This window comes from Pseudophryne corroboree, chromosome 10, assembly GCF_028390025.1.
Source record: "Pseudophryne corroboree isolate aPseCor3 chromosome 10, aPseCor3.hap2, whole genome shotgun sequence".
Taxonomy (NCBI): Eukaryota; Metazoa; Chordata; class Amphibia; order Anura; family Myobatrachidae; genus Pseudophryne; species Pseudophryne corroboree.
In genome coordinates, this window is record NC_086453.1 from 323,731,260 (window position 1) to 323,753,975 (window position 22,716).

At 48.8% G+C, this 22,716-nt stretch overlaps 1 protein-coding gene across 4 annotated transcripts in view; it reads right to left on the reverse strand.

Annotated features, from left to right (window-relative positions):
- Positions 1-22,716, reverse strand: part of VPS13D (vacuolar protein sorting 13 homolog D) — a 504,218-nt gene that overhangs the window by 306,967 nt on the left and 174,535 nt on the right. For all 4 annotated transcript variants that reach the window (XM_063943541.1, XM_063943538.1, XM_063943540.1 and 1 more), the window contains 6 exons: positions 17,719-17,871; positions 16,200-16,335; positions 15,916-15,963; positions 14,680-14,830; positions 13,698-13,908; positions 238-485 (listed from right to left, as the gene is read on the reverse strand). In XM_063943541.1, the coding sequence (XP_063799611.1) occupies positions 238-485; positions 13,698-13,908; positions 14,680-14,830; positions 15,916-15,963; positions 16,200-16,335; positions 17,719-17,871 (947 nt within the window). The remainder of the gene's footprint in view (positions 1-237; positions 486-13,697; positions 13,909-14,679; positions 14,831-15,915; positions 15,964-16,199; positions 16,336-17,718; positions 17,872-22,716) is intronic.

Below are 22,716 nucleotides of genomic sequence, written 5' to 3' on the forward strand. Positions count from 1 at the left end.
AACATTCACAAAGACCTGTCCATTTTATCACCATTACCTCTGCTACAGGGGGGGTCTGATCAAGGTCAGCAGGTGGACATGTGACTTACTAAGGGTTACGTTTGGTAAGCCGCAATGGGCTGTCACTCAAAAATGCCCCCTAGTGGACGATGAAGGAATATATATTCCAATTAAACCAATACATCCTAATGTAAAATATGTTCCTCTATAGGAACAAGGTGTCGTAAGAGAACTCACCAAGCTCAAAGTTCTGAGTTGTGTCGGCAGTGTGCAGAGCCAGTTCTTTGCCAGACTTCAGGGTTCCTTTAAGAAGTGACCCTTTGACGTAAAAGTTGAGTTCGCAGGGTAGCAGGTTGCAGATCACCACGGTGGGCAGGAGGAAGACGGTGTGGCCCGGCTGTCTGTAGATCTGTTTAGCACTGTCTGAAAAAATATTCGATGGCATGTAATCCGGATAGTTTTCTTTCTTCAAAGCCACACAGAACCTAAGATTATAAACACAGGACAATACAAATATTACACCGCTTCACAGATTCACAAAAGACACAATATATTAACTACAAAAAAAAGAAACACTTCAATAATGTATAACTATTAATACTGACTTGGTTTTGCCTTTGAAATCATTGCCGCTATTTAAATATGGGCTTAACATGCATTTCGCAGGCTATTACATAAGGCCCATAGTGCACCAAGCACTATATAAAATAATGAAATGTACAACACTAATAAATTCCCACCCCCCAAAAAAAATATTTTTATTCAAATCCCCCCCCCCCCCCCCAACAATATCGGACTATCGATGATCAGAACCATTGCAACCGATTAACAGTGATCGGGAGCAAAGCAGGCACTGGGGGGGGGGGGGGGAACAGGAAGCAGAGGGGCCAGGAGGACACACTGTGAGCAGTAGCTGCTGGAAGATTCTCTTCAAGCAGCCGCACAAGGGCTTTCTGATTGGTCGCATCAGATGCGACAATGTCAGGAAAAAACCAAGCCAGCGGACTACACAGAGCGCCACAGGTGGCTGATCTGGATGGTTCTATTAATACAGGGTATATCATATTACACACGTGTCTGTTTTCCTGTATATGACTTTGGTTCTTGTATGGCTTATCTCCCGCAGTGTAACCTTCGTAGTGTGCCCAGATAGCTGCCTCACCAGGTGCGCTCGTGGATGGGATGAACAATACAAGGAGCTGATAGTTATGTTAGGACCCTACCCCTAGCATTAGGACACTGCAACCACCCATTTTGTCTCATCTCTTCTAAGCGCGACCTATTCACCCAGGGTAATCCTACGTAGTGCGCCCAAGACAGCTGCCTGGTACCTTTTGTGGGTGTAATATATAACTCGTGGTATTACCTCAAATGCCTGACGCGGGTCGCACCGGGTCGGGAACTTGACACAGGAGCTCCCGGTGTGCAACCTGCATCAGGCGCCCCACTGCCGCCTGGCATATTGCCGATGTGGTGACTTCAGCAGTGACAGCGCTTGGAGATCACATGATCTCCAAGCACCGCCCGTACATACACAGTGAACGGGAAACGGGTCGCATCGGCCCGGCTCCCGTTCAAACACCGCAAAGCGAGCCGAGTTCAACACGATTTCAACCCTGCTCATGACCAGGGTTGAAATACCAGGTCGCTCGACCCGGTATTTCAACCCTTGCACCTTTCAGACCGCACTTGAACACGGGATATGCGTGCTCATGTGCCAATAACCTGTGTTCATAGGTGGCGGTCTGAAAGGGGTATTAAAGTGCTCTATAGGTTTTTTTTTTTCTCTCTCTCTGTGGTTTTCTTCTTGCTGTAATCCTACAGCCTTTGTACTATGTGCTATGATTTTTATGTCTGTAAAGTGACTGAGTTCAGCTGTAGAAAAGTGTTACATAAATAAACGTATTATTATTCTCATACCTAAACTTTGTTGTTTGTATTCTTCTATACCTCTGTTAACAGCTTCCTTCATAATACAGAGATTGTAATAAAATTTTGCTTAAAATAGGATTTTAATTACCTACCGGTAAATCCTTTTCTCGTAGTCCATAAGGGATATTGGGGAATCTAGTACGATGGGGTATAGACGGGGTCCAAAGGAGCCAGTGACTTTAAATTTCTTCAACTGGGTGTGCTGGCTCCTCCCCTCTATGCCCCCTCCCACAGGCAGTTATAGGTAAAAACGTGCCCGAAGGAGAAAGGACATATATGAGAGAAGGAAATATGATAACGAAGAGTGGTGAGATGTACACACCAGCACACCACTAACATAGAACAACCAGCAACAGCTGAACAGGTAACTATAGAATAAGAACCTGCAGAAAAGTCAACGCACTGAGGAGGGCGCCCAATATGCCTTATGGACTACGAGAAAAGGATTTACCGGTAGGTAATTAAAATCCTGTTTTCTCTAGCATCCATAAGGAATATTGGAGAATCTAGTACAATGGGGATGTCACAAAGCTTCCAGAACGGGCGGGAGCGTGCAGAGACTTCTGCAGCACCGCCTGCCCAAACTGGGTATCAAACTGGTGGAACTTCACAAAGGTGTTCTTCCCCGACCAAGTAGCAGCTCGGCATAGTTGCAAGGCCGAGACGCCACGGGCAGCCGCCCAGGAAGAACTCGCTGATTTTGTAGAGTGGCACTTCAGAGATTTAGGAACAGGTAAGGCTGCCGACACATAGGTCTGTTGAATAGTAAGCCTAATCAAACGAGCAATGGACTGCTTTGAAGCAGGACAACCATTTTTCTGTGCATCATAGAGCACGAACAAAGAATCCGTCTTTATGATCCGAGCCATTCTCTTGACACAGATCATCAAGGCACGCACAGCATCCAATGCCCCCGGAGGAGCAGAAGCGCCAGAACGGGGCGGAATCACAATAGGCTGATTCTAGTGAAACACAGATACAACCTTCGGCAGGAACTGCTGTCTAGTGCGGAGCTTCGCTCTGTCCTCGTAAGAGACCAAGTAGGGACTTTTACACGACAAGGCCCCCAGTTCTGAGACACGTCGAGCAGAAGCCAGGGCCAGTAACATCACCGTCTTCAACGTGAGGTACTTGTCTTCTACCGTCATCAGAGGTTCAAACCAGGAGGACTGTAGAAACTCCAACACTACATTCAGATCCCAGGGCGCCCTAGGCAGCACAAATGGAGGTTGCACGTGGAGTACCCCGTGCAAGAAGGTCTGAACTTCTGGCAACACTGCCAATTTCTTCTGGAAGAAAATGGAGAGAGCTGAAATCACGTGCGTTCCTCGCACCAAGAGACATATATTCTTCAGATAGGATGATAGTGTTTTGACGTCACAGGCTTCCTGGCCTGAACCATGGTAGAAAACGAGATTTATGGTAAGAACTTACCTTTGTTAAATCTCTTTCTGCGAGGTACACTGGGCTCCACAAGGATAGACAATGGGGTGTAGAGTAGGATCTTGATCCGAGGCACTACCAGGCTCAAAAGCTTTGACTGTTCCCAAGATGGATAGCGCCACCTCCTCTATAACCCAGCCTGCCTGCACAGGAGCTCAGTTTTTAGTCAACCAGCCCAATGCAGTAGCAGGAAAAGAGACGACAACAGTTAGTAGCCACAAACACCACACTCTCACGACAGGAGAAGTGTCAGCAGCTAATGCCATGCCAACCCAAAGAAGCTAAGTGCGTCAGGGTGGGCGCCTTGTGGAGCCCAGTGTACCTCGCAGAAAGAGTTTTAACAAAGGTAAGTTCTTACCATAAATCTCGTTTTCTGCTGCGGGGTACACTGGGCTCCACAAGGATAGACATTGGGGATGTCCTAAAGCAGTTCCTTATGGGAGGGGACGCACTGTAGCGGGCACAAGAACCCGGCGTCCAAAGGACCACGTAGCCGCCTTGCACAATTGTTCAAGGTTCGCACCACGGCGGGCCACCCAAGAAGGTCCAACGGACCGAGAAGAATGGGCTGTAATGTGAGCAGGAACTGACAGACAAGCCCTCACATAAGCATGTGCAATCACCATTCTAATCCATCTGGCCAAAGTCTGCTTGTGAGCAGGCCAGCCACCAGTGCCGGTGCAAGGTTTCTTGGCACCCTAGGCAAAACTTCTGCCTACTGCCCCTTCTCCCTATCTGCCCTCCAGGTGAAAGACATGTTGCTGCTCTCCCCCACCCCCAGTCTGTTGCATAGATGCTCTCTTCTCCCCATCTCCCCAGTATGTGTGGGTGCCTGCTGCTCTCACCCCCCCCCCCCCACTCTGTTAAATGTCTGCTGTTCCATCTCCCCCACCATCTGTGTGTGTGCTGCTGCACGTTCGCCCCCAGACAGTGTGTGTGCCTGCTGCTAATCTCCGCCCCTCCCTTCCCAGACTACTGCTCTCCCCCCTCTTTCCTTATCAAATGCAGAGAGTGCACTGTGCAGCCACCTTACCTGCAGGCTGCAATGCAGAGTTGGGACTGAGTAATCTGCGAGTCTGGAATGAAGAGCAGTGCCACATGTTACCCCCAGCCAGGACTCCAGGAGCTGTCAAAGTTACTGCCTGTGCCAGGTGGAGGCAGAGTTGGAGGCTGCAATATGGGAGCTTGCCAGTCGCGACTACTGTAAGATATGAGTGCCGGGGGTGGGGGGGGGGGTGGGGGGGGGGGGATTGCGACGACTGTGAGGTAGGACCACGCTACCTTTTTCAGGCAGCTGTAGCCGGCCACCCCCTCAGGATCCGGCGCCCCTAGGCGGCTGCCTAAAGCTGCCTAATGGAAGCTCCGGCCCTGCCAGCCACGTTTGTGAAATCCAAACAGAACAAACAGAGAATCAGATTTCCTAATAGAAGCAGTTCTCTTCACATAGATACGGAGAGCCCGTACCACATCCAAAGACCGATCTCCTGATTAAGGTGGAACGAAGAAACCACCTTAGGTAAATATCCGGGACGAGTCCTAAGAACCGCCCGGTCATGGTGAAATATCAGATATGGGGAACTAAAAGACAAGGCACCCAAATCCGACACTCTTCTAGCGGAGGAAATAGCCAGCAGAAACACCACCTTAAGGGAAAGCCACTTAAGATCAGCTGAACCAAGAGGTTCAAACGGAGACTCTTGCAACGCCTCCAGAACCACCAACAAGTACCAAGGAGCCACAGGCGGGACGTAAGGAGGTTGAATCTGCAAAACACCCTGAGTGAACGTATGCACATCAGGTAAGGTCGCAATTTTTCTCTGAAACCACACCGACAAGGCAGATATTTGAACCTTGAGGGAGGCCAGACGCAGGCCTAAGTCCAGGCCCTGCTGAAGAAAAGCCAAAAGTTTGGCTGTACTAAACTTGGAAGCGTCATAATTGTTAGATGCGCACCAAACAAAGTAAGAATGCCAGACCCTATGGTAAATCCGAGCAGAAGCCGGTTTCCGGACCCGCAACATAGTTTGAATGACCGCCTCAGAAAACCCTTTAGCCCTCAAGACGGAAGCTTCGAGAGCCACGCCGGAACCTTGTGATTGTGTCGAGACACCATAAGATCCACGTCTAGGAGGCCCCACCTTTCCACTAGGAGTTGAAACACTTCTGGATGGAGGCCCCACTCTCCGGCGTGTACGTCATGACGACTGAGAAAGTCCGCTTCCCAATTCAGGACTCCCGGAATGAATATCGCCAATATGGCCGGTAGATGACGTTCCGCCCATTGAAGAATCCGTGAGACTTCCTTCACTGCCAAGCAGCTTCGAGTGCCGCCTTGATGATTTATGTAAGCCACTGTGGTGGCGTTGTCCGACTGTACTTGAACAGGACGGTTCTGAATTAAATGCCTGGCTAGGTTCAATGAGTTGAAGACCGCCCGCAATTCCAGAATGTTGATCGGGAGGAGAGACTCCTCCTTGGTCCATCGACCCTGAAGGGAGTGTTGCTCCAACACCGCGCCCCAACCCCTTAGACTGGCATCTGTCGTCAACAGGACCCAGTCGGATATCCAGAAGGGACGACCCCTGCACAATCGTTGGTCCTGGAGCCACCAGTACAGCGACAGGCGGACCTCCGGAGTCAATGAGATCATGTGAGACCTGATCCGGTGGCCAGAATCAGCCTCTGGAGGGGGCAAGAATGGAATTGAGCATACTCCTCCATGTCGAATGCTGACACCATGAGGCCCAGCACCTGCATCGCAGAATGTATCGACACTTGCGGACGAGAGAGGAGGCAACGAATCCTGTCCTGAAGCTTCAGGACTTTCTCCTGAGACAAGAACAACCGCTGGTTGTGAGTGTCCAATAGCGCTCCCAGGTGCACCATGCTCTGAGCAGGGACCAGGGAGGATTTCTTCCAGTTGATGAGCCACCCGTGGGCTTTCAGAAACCGGACAGTCAGATCTAGGTGACGTAGGAGAATTTCTGGGGAATTTGCCAGGATCAACAAGTCGTCCAGATACGGTAGGATCCTGACCACTTGACGGCGGAGTACCACCATCATCACCGCCATAACTTTGGTGAAGACTCGCGGAGCCGTGGATAACCAAAAGGTAACGCCCGAAACTGGTAATGGAGGTTGCCAACCGCAAACCTAAGGTATTGCTGATGCGACACTGCTATAGGAATATGCAGGTAAGCATCCTGTATATCCAGGGAGACTATATAATCCCCAGGTTCCAAGGCCAGAACGATAGAGCGAAGGATTTCCATACGGAACTTAGACTCTCACAAACTTGTTCAATGCCTTGAGGTTGAGAATGGGCCAGGAGGACCCATTTGGTTTCGGGACTAGAAACAGCTTTACCTGAAGGACGAAAGGGATGAAAGGAAGTACTTTTAGCCTTCGGCACAGAAGGTGCAGTACTTGGCAGACAGGCGGTTTTGGCAGTAGCCAAATCAGCCACTATCTTATTTAAGTCCTCCCCAAACAGAATATCTCCCTTAAAAGGGAGTACCTCCAGGGTTTTTCTAGAATCCAGATCCACAGACCAGGATCTCAGCCACAATATCCGGCGAGCCAGGACTGACGTAGTAGAAGCCTTGGCTGCCAGAACACCGGCATCAGAAGCCGCCTCTTTAATATAGTGAGAAGCTGTGACAATATATGACAAACATTGCCTAGCATGGTCAGAAGAGATTTCAGCTTCCAACTCTTGGGCCCACGCTTCAATAGCTTCTGCAACCCATGTCGCTGCAATAGTGGGCCTTTGCGCACCACCCGTGAGGGTGCAAATTGCTTTCAGACAACCCTCCACACGTTCATCCGTAGGCTCCTTCAGAGACGTGACGGTAGTGAAAGGTAGAGCTGAGGAAACCACCATCCTTGCCACATGCGAGTCCACTAGAGGTGTCTCCCAATTTTTAGACCGCTCTGACGCAAGGGGATAGCGAGCCAGCATCTTCTTGTGAGGCACGAACTTCTTCCCTGGATTTTCCCAGGATTCCTGACGTATATCCAGCAGGTGATCAGAAGGAGGTAAAACTTGTTTAACCACCTTTCGACGCTTGAATCTATCTGGTTTCTTAGGAGGGACGGATGGCTCGGGATCATCCATGATCTGTAGAATAAACTTAATAGCCTCCAATAGGTCAGGAACATCCACTTGTGAACCACCATCCCCATCAGTATTATCTGTGTCAGAATCTGTGGGGTCAGTGCAAGCGCCATCTTCATCAGACGAGGTGTCAGTGACAGCAGTGGGTTGTGAGGAAGTAATGGCCCGCCTAGAGGACCCCTTGGTCGTAGGCGAGCGAGGGTCAGACTTCTTAGTAGTCAGTGACTGGCTCAATTTCTTCAATTGAGCGGACAAGTTATCTGCCCACGGCGGATTAATCGCAGGGACCATATACGGTTGAACCGGCATGGGAGGTCCCATAGGGGGCGTTAGTTTAGTAACTAGCGTATTCAGAAGTGTGGAGAAAGTAGCCGACGGCGGGTCATTATGGACCCCCGTTGCCACAGTCCCACTGGGTGGCAAGGAGCCCCTAGAAACAGAGCCCTCAGCTGCTAGATTTTCCTCATAGGTACCTGTGGCGTCAGCAACACTGGTAGTGTGTTCAGCCCCAGAATGGTTACCCTCAGAAGCAGACATGATATAACTTGCAATATAAGGTAACACAGTACAATTGTCAGCAGCACAATACCTGATCCAAACCCCTGCGTATGTCAACAGGGATACAGGAGATATGGTGACTAAAATCACAGAGAAAAATACAATTACAGTATATCTTGTGAATATTCTATATTACAGTATTATAAGCCTGACGCACCAAGCCCCCTCAGGTTATAGAATATAGGGATAGCAAGTTGAGTGAGAGACACGAAATGAAATTCACCCAGCAAGCTAATGCACACACATATAGTCACAGTTGTACAATGCAGAGGTTATTACAAACAATAATACTGCACTGGACTAGCTTATATATAGCTCTGTAAACAATAGATATAACACTGCACAGTAAAGACTGGATGTATATCACAGGGTACTTGTACCAGATAGCCCTGACCAAATGCACTGTTTCTTAACTATCACTGACTAAATGACATGTAGAATACTTAAGTGTCATGTAAAGTCACAGCGATGACTATCAGGCAGCTTTACAAAGGAGGATTTGCCCAAGCAGTCCCAGGAACAGTGTAGCTGAGAGAAATGGCGCCCAAACACTGACAGGGAGTGAGGGAGAGACAGATATGCAGCTCCAGGGCGGGAACATTTACTGTAAATGGTGCCTTGGGGCTGGGGGAGGGGCTACAGGTCTAAGCCTCATCCCCCCACCGGAACTGCGGGCCAATTTAAAATGGTTTATAAGAGAAACCTGACCTGTACCCTTGCCCTGGTGGCCTAGTGGGGTCGCCTGTATGCCACAGTGTCCACGCCAGCACGCGCGGCCCGCCTCCCACGCTGGATCGTGATACAGCGCGGGTCCCGCGAACAGGACCCACTTACCACCTCCCGAAGTGCGGCCACGCGATCCCGGAGAGCCCCAGCCTTGTGTGTCTAACTTGAAGAAAACCGAAGCCTCCTGCTGTAGGTACCCAGCAACCAGGGCACGGGAGTGTACAGCGCCGCTGGGGAGAGATGGAGCTGCAGCAGGGAATGTCTCCTGACATCCACACTCTGCTGCAGCCCTTGTAGTCTTCACTTTACTTTAAAAAAAAAAAGCTCTTCTTAGGGCTGCCAGGAGCAGCCCCTCTGTTATGTGCCTGCTATCTACAGCACCAAATACAAAACTGAGCTCCTGTGCAGGGAGGCGGGATTATAGAGGAGGCGGCGCTATGCATCTGGGGAACAGTAAAATCTTTTTGGTGCCTCGGATCAAGATCCTACTCTACACCCCAATGTCTATCCTTGTGGAGCCCAGTGTACCCCACAGCAGAAATAACCTTCTTGGAAAGGCCCTTGTGAGTTAGGATGTTACTCTCAATCTCCATGCCGTCAAACGAAGTCACCGTAAATCCGGGTAGACGAACGGTCCTTGTTGAAGAATATTGCTTTTTAGTGGTAGAGGCCAAGGGTCTTCTGCGGCATGTCCAGAAGATCCGCGTACCACGCCCTCCGAGGCCAATCTGGGGCAATCAGAATTGCCTGGACACTTTGATTACCGATTCGCTTTAGTACCCTTGTGAGCGATGGAATCGGAGGAAACAGGTTGACCAGCCGGTAAGGCCAAGGCAATGCCAGTGCATTCACTGCCCTCGCCCGAGGGACCCTGGTCCGTGAGCAATAACAGGGAAGTTTCTTGTTGAGACAAGAAGCCATCATGTCTCTTTGTGGGCAACCCCACCGGTCGATGATCTGCTGAAACACCTGATGGTGGAGCCTGAATCCCCCGGGTGGAGATCGTGACAAGTCAGGAAGTCCGCCTCCCAGTTGTCCACCCCCGGAATGAAGATTGCTGACATTGCTCTTGCGTTTCTTTCCGCCCAGAGGAGTGTCTTTGACACTTCTCGCATGCAGGCTCTGCTTTTTGTCCTCCCTGTCGATTGATATACGCCACTACCGCGGCGTTGTCCGACTGTACCTGGATCGCGTGATCTTTGAGCAGAGGAGAGGCCTGAAGCAGAGCATTGTAGATCGCCCGAAGTTCCGAAATGTTGATCGGAAGGATGGCCTCGTGAGCTGACCACCTGCCCTGGAACTGCGTCCCTTGGGTGACAGCTTCCCATCTCCGTAGACTTGCATCCGTCGTGAGGAGGGTCCAATCCTGAATACTGAAACTCCGGCCTTCCAGGAGATTGGAGGACTGTAGCCACCACAGGAGGGAAATCCTGGCCTGAGGTGACAGTCGAATCATCCGGTGCATCTGTAGATGCGATCCGGATCACTTACTCAGGAGATCCAACTGAAATGTTCTGGCATGGAACCTCCCATAATGGATCGCCTCGTATGAGGCAACCATCTTTTCCCACAATCATATGCAAAGATGGACGGACACTCGAGTAGGTCGGAGCACCATACGGGCCATCTCCTGAAGTGTTTTCACCACAGTATCCAGCAACATCCCCAGGAACAGGAGCCTCTGAGTTGGCTCCAGGTGGGACTTCTTTAAGTTGAGGATCCACCCATGGTCTGACAGAAGATGGATAGTGCGGTTGATATGGAGCAACAAATGCTCCTTGGATTGTGCTTTTATCAGAAGATCGTCCAGGTAAGGGACAACATTGACCCACTGGACCCGGAGTTGGAACATCATCTCCGCCATCACCTTCGTGAACACACTCGGGGCTGTGGACAGGCCAAAGGGCAGTGCCTGGAATTGGAAGTGATTGTTCAGAAGGGCAAACAGCAGGTACGCCTGATAAGGCGGCCAAATCGTAATATGGAGATAGGCATTCTTAATGTCCAAGGAGACCATAAATTCCTGTTCTTCCAGGCCCGCAATTACTTCTCGCAGGGATTCCATCTTGAACTTGAACACCTTCAAATAAGGATTCAAGTATTTTAGATTCAAAATGGGTCTGATCGAACAGTCCGTTTTCGGCACCACAAACAGGTTTGAGTAAAACCCCGTGCCGCGTTGCGGTATTGGTACTGGAACATTGATGTGGGACTGGACCAGCTTTCAGATGGCCTGCTGCAATGTAACTCGTAATATAAGGCTGGTAAGCTTGATTTGAAAAATCGTTGGGGAGGAGTACTGTCGAACTCCAGCTTGTAGCCCTGAGAAACGAGATCTCTGATGCAGGTATCCTGGCAAGAAGTCTCCCAGACGCGGCTGAAGTGACGCAGTCGAACTCCCACCTTGAGATCCCCTCGGGGTGGGTGGGCACCGTCATGCTGAGGCCTTAGAGGACGCAGAACCGGTGTACTGTTCCTGAGAGCCGGTGCTTGCAGGTTTTCTGGACTTACCTCTGGTGCCTCTAGTTGTATTGGAGGCACCTCTGGCCTTAGATCAAAATCTGTGAGACCGAAAGGACTGGACAGACGGTCCCGGACAGGAGCGTCTCACCTGCGGGGCCACAGAGGGGAGAAACGTGGTTTTCCCAGCCGTAACTTTGGAAATCCAGGTATCCAATTCAACCCCAAAGAGCCATTCCCCAAATAAGGGGAGGGATTCCCCACTACGTTTGGATTCCGGGTCCGCTATCCACTAACGCAACCACAAGGCCCTGCGCGCCGACACTGCCATGGCAGAGGTCCGAGCATTAATGTCCCCCATCTCCTTGAGTGAATCACAGAGGACACGTGTAGTGTCCTGAATGTGTTTTAGGAGGGTTACCATAGTAACTAAGGGCAAATCCCCCGAGAGGCCCTCCTGAATTTGAGTGGCAAAGGAATGAATGGCATGGGTCATCCAGCAACCCGCAATGACCGGCCTTTGTGATATACCGGCTGCTGTGTATATAGACTTTAGGGTAGCCTCTATCTTCCTATCCCCAGGATCCTTCATGGTAAAGGAGCTCGGGGAAGGCAGCACCACCTTTTTAGACAGACGAGAGACTGATACATCCACCCCAGGGGGTTCCTCCCAAAATTTTCGACCTTCAGGAACAAATGGGAAAGTGAGCAAAAACTTTTTGGACACTTGGAATTTTTTGTCTGGCTTTTTGCAGGCCTGTTTGAATAAGTCATCTAACTCTGTAGAGTCAGGGAAAGTGACATTAGGCTTGTTTTGTACAAAGAAAAACGACTGCTGTGATGCAGCGTCCTCTAGAGGGAGCTTTATCACGTCCCGTATAGCCAGAATTAGGGGTTCAATACCCTGAGCAGAATCGGGATCCCCGCTAACGGGATCCAGGTCATCCCCATCCTCCTGTATATCATCATCTGTATCAGAGAATAGAGCAGGTAATCCACGTTTCTGTGGACCTGCATGAGAGAGGGGGGGGGGGGGGGGGGGGCTGTGCATCTGCTCTAGCAGCTAAATCTGCAACAGCTTGTTGTAGTAACCGAGTCTTCTGCACATTAGCAGTGAGCTGGGATGACATATCTGACATCATAGTTTTAAGAGAACCTAACCAGTGGGGCTCTGGACCCTCTCCCCCAGCCCCTTCACTGATTTGTGAAGATTGACTGCATTGTTCACATGAAACAGAATCATTATATAATGGAGAGAATCTGGTAAGACAGACACTGCACAGTTTGTGTTTACCCATATTCACAGTAAGTACAATAACATACACACAGGCAGTTATAATGCAAGCCTGCCCTACTGTATGTGAGAGGAGACACAGAGAAAGAGAAGGACACCAGAACACCCTGAGCTGCGCAGCCCCAGTGAGGCTGTAAGCTCCCTATAATACAGTAACCACTAACAATTTCTGCCCTAAATAGGATCCAGATAGTGTACACAAGCGGCTCTCCCCCTTAGCTACACCCTGTACCAGATATCCAGCGTGGCTGAGGAGTCAGGTAGCGCTGTGTGTGCTGTCTGTGGCTGCAGTAAGCAGAGGAAGGCGCCAAAATGCCTCAGGTCCCACTCTGATGTAGCTCCGCCCCCTCCAATGGCGTCGGAGTTACACTAATATATTATACTGGCAAAGTCTCCTAGTTAGCTCAAAACATCTCAACAAGTGCTAGTCAAGCGTTTTTGTGCCAGTTCCACATGGGGGATCTTAGCGAGACCCCTTTGGGAGGGTCCAGTACGCTGCGGCCGTGGTCAGCCGCACTTTGAACCAGGGGACCCCCTTAGTGGGGCCCCCGGTTTGTACTCACCACCGATGTCACCTTCAGGCAGCATTAAGGGTGTGCGGCGTGCTGCGGCTGTGACCGTTAAGGCGCAGTGCCCCGCTGAACAACAACCCCTCAGGACGATGGTCCTGCAGTGGGGAAGCGGCTCTGTACCTCGTAAGTCCGCTGACGCCCCCCCCCCCCCCCCCCCCTTTACTCTCACGGTGCAGGTATGCTGTTGCCCAGACAGCATACCGATAATAAAAAAAAAAAAAAAAAAAAGAAATTAAACAAACTCTCTGGAGCACAGAGATGTGCATCCTCTCCTGAGGGCACTTTTTTCTAAACTGCCTGTGGGAGGGGGCATAGAGGGGAGGAGCCAGCACACCCAGTTGAAGAAATTTAAAGTGCACCGGCTCCTTTGGACCCGTCTATACCCCATAGTACTAGATTCCCCAATATCCCTTATGGATGCTAGAGAAAAACAAAAAATTCCACAAATGGGCTGGATTATCGGTCTTCAACATCAGCCCTCCAGCTACTGTGGACCTACACATCCTGGCATGCCCTGCCTCCGTTTTGCTGGAGGGCCGAGGTTGAAGACCCAAGTGCTAGATGTACTGAAAAAGTAAAAAACATAAGTTTTCACCTGAAATATCTGCTGTTCTCGGCATCCATGGAGTGGCACTCGCGTTTACTGCTGGAAACCTCTCCTGTCTTGGTGACGTTAGTCCAGTGGATGGGCGTTTTACAGAAGAACACTCCCATCCCTCGGGGTCGAGCCTGCAGCCTCCAGGATGTGAGGTGCAAAGGAACAGCAAAGGAATCTCCAGGCATCACGGCAGGGAGGATCACTGGCTCTGCCAATACACCAGAACAACTCAGAACATGTACAAATAATGGGCATTCTGACGGTCGGCAGATAGAGACCATCTTGTGTCCAGTGTGTAATAATAAAATCACCTCCTTAATTGCTGTGGCACAAGTATGGTGGCCAATCCCGGGATCGGGATCGGCGGGGTCCCGGGATTTAGGCCCAAAAATGGCCGGGATTCAAACCCGGGATTGGAAGCTCCAATCCCGGGTATTGAGGGCTCAGCGCTGAGCGTCCACAGGACGCTCAAACGCTGCCCGGCTTCCTCCTTCCGGGTCCCCAGCACAGCGTGAGAGGTCACGCTGCGCTGTCAGCTGCTGGTGGGAGCCGCCAGCAGCGTTCACAGGATGTTCCCGTCCCGCCTGCCCCCGGTATATGGTGAGATATATGTGCGGAGCGGGCGGGGTGGGGCGAGGGGGCGGACACCTAGGTAAAAGCCAATCCCGGGTATCCCGGGATTGGCCATTTTTCAATCCTGATACCCAGGATTGAAAAAATGGCCCGGGATTGGCTTCCCTAGGCACAAGGAACTAAACAGCAAAAGACAGAACAACAGGCAGCGAGCAGCCCTCCCCAACACACAGCTGTCATACTGTACCAGCCCTAGGAGAAGAGGCCGCAGCACGACCAGTGCATATTACTTCAAGTATGAAATGACACAGAAACTGGACCCTCCAAGCACTAACAGAGAGTAAAGTCCATCTGCCACGTACAGTGCATCTACGGTAAGCAAAGGTCAGGGACTTAGCCAACTTACTGTCCGGGGCTGAAGGACTGTCCAGGCGAAGCTCCATAGGGATTTCTAGCTTGTTTTTTACGATCAGAGAGGAACGGACAGTTATGACTTTTCGTGCGCTGCCTTCCATGGTTACAGCAAAGACTACGCGCACTGGAGGAAGGGCTGAAAACTGCCAACATGGACAAAAAGCAGTCAGAAATCTAGAATGCGACACAAGACTTCTATGGATTACTTAGATAAACTTAACATTAGCAACTTCATAGTGGCGTAACATTTATTAGCGTAATTGGTGATATGGACACTGAAGACATCAAACCGGTCATACAGGAGGCAAGATGGAGATAGAAGGATCAAAAAGTTGACCGTGTAGAGGATCTTTCTTTATCCATATGATCTACCGGGTTATCATTTAATTAAGACACCTGGCTCCTTTCATCAGTGACCAGGCACTTACGCCACCTACGTCCAATACACCACAAGTTACATGACGAGCCTAAGTACAGAAGGTAAGGGACATGAATAATGGAAGGATCATAGGGCCTAATTCAGATCTGATAGCAACAGGAACTTTGTTAGCTAATGGGCAAAACCATATGCACTGCAGGTGGGGCAGATGTAACATGTGCAGAGAGAGTTAGATTTTGGTGAGTTATCTTGTTTCTGTGCAGGGTAAATACTGGCTGCTTTATTTTTACACTGCAATTTAGATTTCAGTTTCAACACACCCCACCCAAATCTAACTCTCTGCACATGTTACATCTGCCCCACCTGCAGTGCACATGGGGGGTTATTCCAAGTTGATCGCAGCAGGAATTTTGTTAGCAGCTGGGCAAAACCATGTGCACTGCAGGGGAGGCAGATATAACGTGCAGAAAGAGTTAGATTTGGGTGGGTTATTTTATTTCTGTGCAGGGTAAATACTGGCTGCTTTATTTTTACACTGCAAATTAGATTGCAGATTGAACACACCACACCCAAATCTAACTCTCTCTGCACAAGTTAAATCTGCCTCCCCTGCAGTGCACATGGTTTTGCCCAACTGCTAATAAAATTCCTGCTGCGATCAACTTGGACTTACCCCCATGGTTTTGCCCATTAGCTAACAAATTTGCTGCTGCGATGAGCTCTGAATTAGGTCCATTATCCCATGATAGACATATTGGAAACTAGTCTATATAAATCCAATCTCCTGTAATCTACAGTATCCCTTCTAGAAACAGCAGGAAATGAGAACTCAGTAAAGCGGATACTTACATAAACATGTGGATGTATTATGTTAGTTCTACTAATGGGACTTCCAACCTGAAATATCAAGGAAATCGTCATTTATCTGATGGGCAGCATCATCAACAATCCTTATTTCTACCTGGCAAACAGCAGAAGCCTAAGAAATAATACAGCAGACCATAAAGCATAAGAATACGCTCTATGATACAGCTAAATGGACTACGAGCTTCACAATTAGGAATTAATTACATATTTCAACACAATGTTACACCATCATTAGGCCCACAGGAGAAGAAGCAGCTGGTGCTTACAGAGGATGAAGAGGTGTTCTTGTCCGGAGCCGCATAACGGAAAAATATCCCAACTTTATCCACAGACACGGGACTAATCTGCTCCCAGCCGCTGACCCGCACCTGCAGCTGGTGTATCCGCAAGTCATGGGTGTGTCTGCAAAGGCAAGGTAGGACTGTCAGGTATGGGGAACACTTTTACATTACCGCCTGTAGGTCTTTATTCCCAGAAATCACTGCATGTTCCTGAGCAAATAACCTCCATAGAGGAACAACTGACAAAAGAGAACACAGTACATGGTCATCATACAAAGTGTATGTATAAGTGGTAGTCAAATGATTACCTAGTAAGACCTTCAATAACATTGCTGAACTTCTGCAATTGCCATTCTTCTTTATAAACTGCAGGTGTCACAGCCGCTTACAAAGGTTGCACAAATCCATTTTAAATATTGCGCAGACTGTACGTATGTCTACCTCTTGTAAATCACACCTGGAAAAATGACTGCAATGGTCACGTGCTGATCTTACTATCGTGTGTTACAGTATGAAAGATGGGAGGAAAGGCGTTAACGCCGCTGTACGAGCAGTAGATACAGTAAGTCGTCGTCCCATCCTGAGTTCATACATTCAAACCCAAAGTGTATCGCAATATCTTATACACTGCACCTTTCTGACAGCTCCTAGCAAATACAATGGTTCTGACAATCAAACCACCCAAAATTATAACCACAATGGAAGCTACGACAGCCGGGATGTGGTTAAGATTCCGGCTGGTGGGATTCTGGCAGTCGGAAATCCCGACGCCGCATCCCCGGCAGCCATCAGGATGCAGACGCTGGAATCCCGACAGGGGGCCAACCTAGGGAGGTTAGGCTGCAGGGGGGGGTGTTAGGGTTAGGCTATGGGGAGGGTGGGAGTTAAGTTTAGGGGAGGGTTAGGCTGCGGAGAAAGGGGATTAGGTTTATGCACCACTAGGGGGAGGTTAGGGTTAGGCAATAAGGGGGGATGTTGGGGATAGGCTGCGGGAAGAGAGTATTAGGGTGTAGGGGAGAGGGAATAACGTACTTACCTCTCCCCTCTCGGGATTTCAACTATCGGGATGCCGGTGTCGGTGCTGTGACTGCCAGCATCCCGTCTAACGGTCAATCATACTGAGCCCGGAAAGCCATCCCACAGGCTATGCCGGTTGCTTTATACTGGACATATCCCATTACTGACTAACGGTGCACGTCAGTTAGAACAACTTTTACTGTCTATAAACAACTCAAGGCAGCATGGACTGAAGTCTATAAGTCGCTGGAGGATACCTCGGGCATCACCATGCGCCAGCAATGGTGTATTATTACACATAAAATAGGTTATGTGCAGCAATGAATACAAACAGGAGGGGCTATTACAGCACCTCTACTTCTGGGCCATTTGGTTAGCTCAGAGGAGTTCACTGCCTCCACTGAGCACAATTATTCAACTATTAAATATTACTGTATGCAAATCAGTCATTGGGTAATGAGAAAAGGTCATTTTCATTTCTGGTCACCTGTGTCGGAGTTTTTCTCTGGTTTCAAATTCAAAAGGAATCTCTTCTCCTGGGAGCACTTCCCGCCACTGACTCACATTGTGCGCATCGTCCAGGAAGTTTCGGTCACCATCTGAGACCACCTCCGGGCTGCCACTATGGGACAATGCAGCACTACAACACAATACAAGCATGTTACTCACACACATTAGTATGAACAGACACTGAAACAGCAGACAGGTTTACAAACTCTAAAGATACGCTGGAATTACAAAGGGCAGATATGACAGGGAATATTAAGATATTTTGAGCTAAGCATACATTTTAGGTGTCAAGCTATACAATACTGTTAGAATCTGTAATATGCACAACTTAGGAGATCAGGGTAGGGTTAGTTTTAAGAGCTCCAGTCAGTCTTCTGGTAACCAGTCAGCTGTGCAGACTAGGTTTCATTGTGCTGGGCTTTGTTCTGACCCCTGTTTGCTGCAGCTGGAGTTAGAATTTTGCTTGGTTCTTTGACTGGTTCTGATTGGGTGTTTCAGCCCTAATAGGGAGTCTCCTTGGACACTCTGTTGTGGGTTGTAAGCAGTCTGATTCTGTCTTGTTCTGGTGCATACATGGATTCCTACTCTGAGCTGCTCAGCGAAGTTCATCTGCCTACATCATTTGATACATACTGATATTTATCTAAGGTGAAGCTAACCTGGACTCTGTGTAAGATGCTACGTATCTTGATACAATGCTAATGATTTCTGGCTATGAAAAGAACTGTGTGGCATTTTATTATAGTGCAATTACTCTGGAGTGTTCTGAAGATCTACTCAGTAGCTTGCTGCTGTGCAAATTATTAGTAGTCTTGAGGTATCATATTCCCTTTAAATATATGTGTCTGTGATATTGAGCTTACACCACTTAGAGTTGAAGTCCTGGCAGCCACCAGTTACCAGTGATCGACTGTAATTGTGGGAAAGGTATCAATGCACTAAGCAAGTGGGTTCTGTAAACTCAAGGTTACAAGTTAGCTACTGAAATACACAAAAAGAAGCAAAACAAGAAGATGTAAATAAAGAGAAATGTAGGTGTTGAATGGGAAGAGAGTGGTTCCTATTGGAAGTTGTAGTACCACCTCCTAGGTAAAAGATTTTACAGAGGTTACCCTACTCATGGCCAAGGCATTGGGGAGATGCTAGATGCAACGGTTTTCCCTACTTTTCATGGAACAAGCAAATCAAATTGGTTTGCCAATTTAAAACAGTGGCAGAGATGGTGTTTAAGCAGGAGTATCAATTACAAGCTTCTTATTGCATGAGACTGAGGCTTATGATTGCCCCGCCGATTCAAACTGTCCACCCAAGGTTTTTGGCTAGACTTTAAGAACAATGTAGGAGCCCTGAGAATGCAAAGAGCAGCCCTTGGGGCTTCAGCTAAAGAAAACTTATAAAAATCTTTCACAAGGCTGTAATGTAACTCTAAGGTATGAAGGCACATTTTAACAATAAAGGCAGAAAGCCATCAAGTTCCCTGAAAGATACACAAGTCACTCCCAAACCATGGGGTGGCCTTCTATTTCAGAGACAGGTCACTTACTGCAAATGTTTGTACTGTACCTGTATACGTTAATTTAGCAGTACAGACGGTGGCACATGTGTACCAAGAATACCTCATGATAGGCAATACCACCCACCATGGACAGCGCAGTGCCCATCCATGTGTGCTGAATAATCGTGACCAGTGGTGTCTGACCAGAATTATCCGTGGTAAGAGACAAGCGACATTGGCTCAAATCACATCCACATCCAGTGCAGAGGCACATCCAGCAGGCCAGTGCAGCGTTTTTTTAGCATCCATGGGACATGGGAGCAAAAGAACAACCAGAGTGCCCCTGTTAGCACTACGACACTGGACACAGTGCCTCACCTGGGCTTGTGATGTCGCTAATTAGACCCTGGAAGATTGGCAACATGTGGAACGGTCTGATGAGTCACAGTTCCAGTTGTTTCAGGCTGATGGTAGGGTTGGTGCTGGTTAAAATAGGATTTTGGTACTTACCAGGTAAATCCTTTTCTTTGAATCCATAGGGGGCACTGGAGTACTCTTGGGATATGGACGGGCTTCCGTAGGAACAGCACTGAATATTTAAATTTAGAAACACTCCACCCCTCCATATCCCCGAGCACTTCTCAGTGTTTTTTACTGAGCCGAACAGGAGCTATAGAGAGGTTGACAATGGAGTATTACATATAACATAACTGACAATAACGAAGTTAACACATAACGTTACTGACAACTAAACAGTTGACACCCTAACCAGCACTTGTAATTTGAACCAGTCGGTGAAAGTGTGTTACCATAAGATCCTCAGAACTAACCACAAGTAGGTAAAACTGCTCTGGGTGGGCGTCCAGTGCCCCCTATGGATTCAAAGAAAAGGATTTACCTGGTAAGTACCAAAATCCTATTTTCTTTATCATCCACTAGGGGTCACTGGAGTACTCTTGGGACGTACCAAAGCTTCCCCCGTGGGCGGGAGAGCTGTTTGGCACTTGTAACACTAGGCGGCCAAAGCTAGATGCTGATGCCGCAAAAGTATCAAACTTGTAAAAGCGCACAAACGTGTGCACTGAAGACCATGTAGCCGCCCGGCAAAGCTGCGTCGCAGAAGCCCCACGACCAGCTGCCCATGAAGTTCCCACAGAACGTGTGGAATGAGCGGTTACTGACGTAGGCGGTTGTAACCTAGCATGAAGGTAAGCCTGACGTATGGTCAGTTTTATCCATCTGGATAAAGTTTGTTTAGATGCTGGCCAACCTATCTTGGCAGCATCATAGAGAACAAATAACGTATCCGTCTTACGAACTGAAGACGTTCGGGATACATAAACGCGTAATGCGCGTACCACATCCAGAGTTCCAGAATGTGCTGTCAACACAGGAACTACTATTGGTTGATTGATGTGAAAAGATGACACTACCTTTGGTAAGAAGGCGGGATTCGTCCGAAGTTCCGCTCTGTCATCATGAAACACCAAATACGGTGGCTTGCATGACAAGGCACCCAAATCCGAAACACGCCTTGCCGAAGCTAAGGCTAGGAGAAAAATTGTTTTCCAAGTGAGAAACTTTATATCCACTTGTTGTAAGGGTTCAAAATATGAAGACTGTAAGAACTCCAAAACCAGATTCAAGTCCCATGGCGCTGTAGGTGGAATGAATGGAGGCTGTACCCCGAGTACACCTTGGAGAAAAGTGCGTATAGACGGCAATAGAGCCAAACGTCTTTGAAAGTAAATTGACAAAGCAGATACCTGCACCTTCAGTGTAGATAAACGCAATCCTCCATCTAACCCTGTTTGTAGAAACAACAACAGGCGGCATACCTTGAAAGCTGATGTCGGAAATTTCCGAGCTTCACACCAACCTATATAGGCACGCCATATTCTGTAATAATGAGCTGCCGTAACCGGCTTCCTAGCTCGTAACATGGTTGGTATAACTGAATCTGGAATGCCCTCTCTTCTTAAGAGGGCGGTCTCAACAGCCACCCCGTCAAACGCAGCCGCGCTAAATCGGGGTAAAGAAACGGACCCTGTTGTAACAGGTCTGGACGTATCGGGAGCGGCCAAGGATCGTCTGCGAGTAATCCTCGGAGATCCGAGAACCAAGCTCTCCGAGGCCAATGAGGCGCCACTAGTATGACTGTGACCGACTCTCTTTTGATCCGTTTTAGCACCAAAGGGAGCAACGGAAACGGTGGAAACAGATACACAAGACTGTACGGCCACGCGACAGTGAGAGCATCCACCGCCACTGCCTTTGGATCTCTTGTTCTGGACACATACTGGAACGTTTGGTGATTGTGTCGAGATGCCATCAGGTCCACCTGAGGATAACCCCATCGCTGAACCAACATGTGAAACACTTCTGGATTTAATGACCATTCGCCTGGATGAAAATCCCGACGACTGAGATAATCGGCTTCCCAGTTGTCCACTCCCGGAATGAACACGGCCGACAATATCACCTGGTGGCATTCCGCCCAATTGAGGATTCGAGCTACTTCCCGCATTGCCATGCGGCTTCTCGTTCCTCCTTGTTTGTTGATGTATGCGACCGCCGTCGCATTGTCCGACTGCACTTGGACAGGCTGAGAGCGAATCCTGTGCACTGCTTGTCGTAGCGCATTGTAAATTGCGCGGAGTTCTAGAACATTTATAGACAGCAATTTCTCGTGATCCGCCCAGAGACCCTGGAGCTGACAATTTTGAATTACCGCTCCCCAACCTCTGAGACTGGCGTCCGTAGTTAGAATTATCCAGTTCCAAACTCCGAACCGTCTTCCTGCGGTTAAATTGTGTTCCTTGAGCCACCAGAGCAGAGAGACTCTTGCTATTGGCGACAACCTCACCCTGTGGTGAATCTGTAGATGCGAGCCCGACCACTGGGCAAGCACGTTCAGCTGAAATGGACGAGAGTGAAATCTTCCGAACTGAAGCGCCTCGAAAGCTGCCACCATTGTGCCTAAAAGGCGAATGCACAAGTGTACCGACACTGTGCGTGGCTTGAGCACTAATTGTACTAGATGGCGCAGCATTTGTACTTTCTGTTGTGGTAGGTAAATTCTTTGATTGACCGTATCGAGAATCATACCTAGGAACTGAAGGCGTTGAGACGGAATTAGATGTGATTTCTTGAAATTTACAATCCAACCGTGGTGAACCAGTACATTGTATGTTAGCAGCGCATGTTGGGTAAGTATCTGTCGAGACGGAGCTTTGATGAGCAGATCGTCTAAATACGGAACTATTGTCACTCCCAGGGATCTGAGGTGAGCTATCATCACAGACATCACTTTGGTGAATACCCGAGGCGCTGATGACAGGCCAAACGGTAGAGCCTGAAACTGGTAATGGTTCTGGCGTATTGCAAACCGCAAGAATTTCTGATGAGGCTGCCAAATTGGAATGTGTAAGTACGCATCCTTGAGGTCTAGCGCAATCATAAATTCCTTGGTCTCTAACC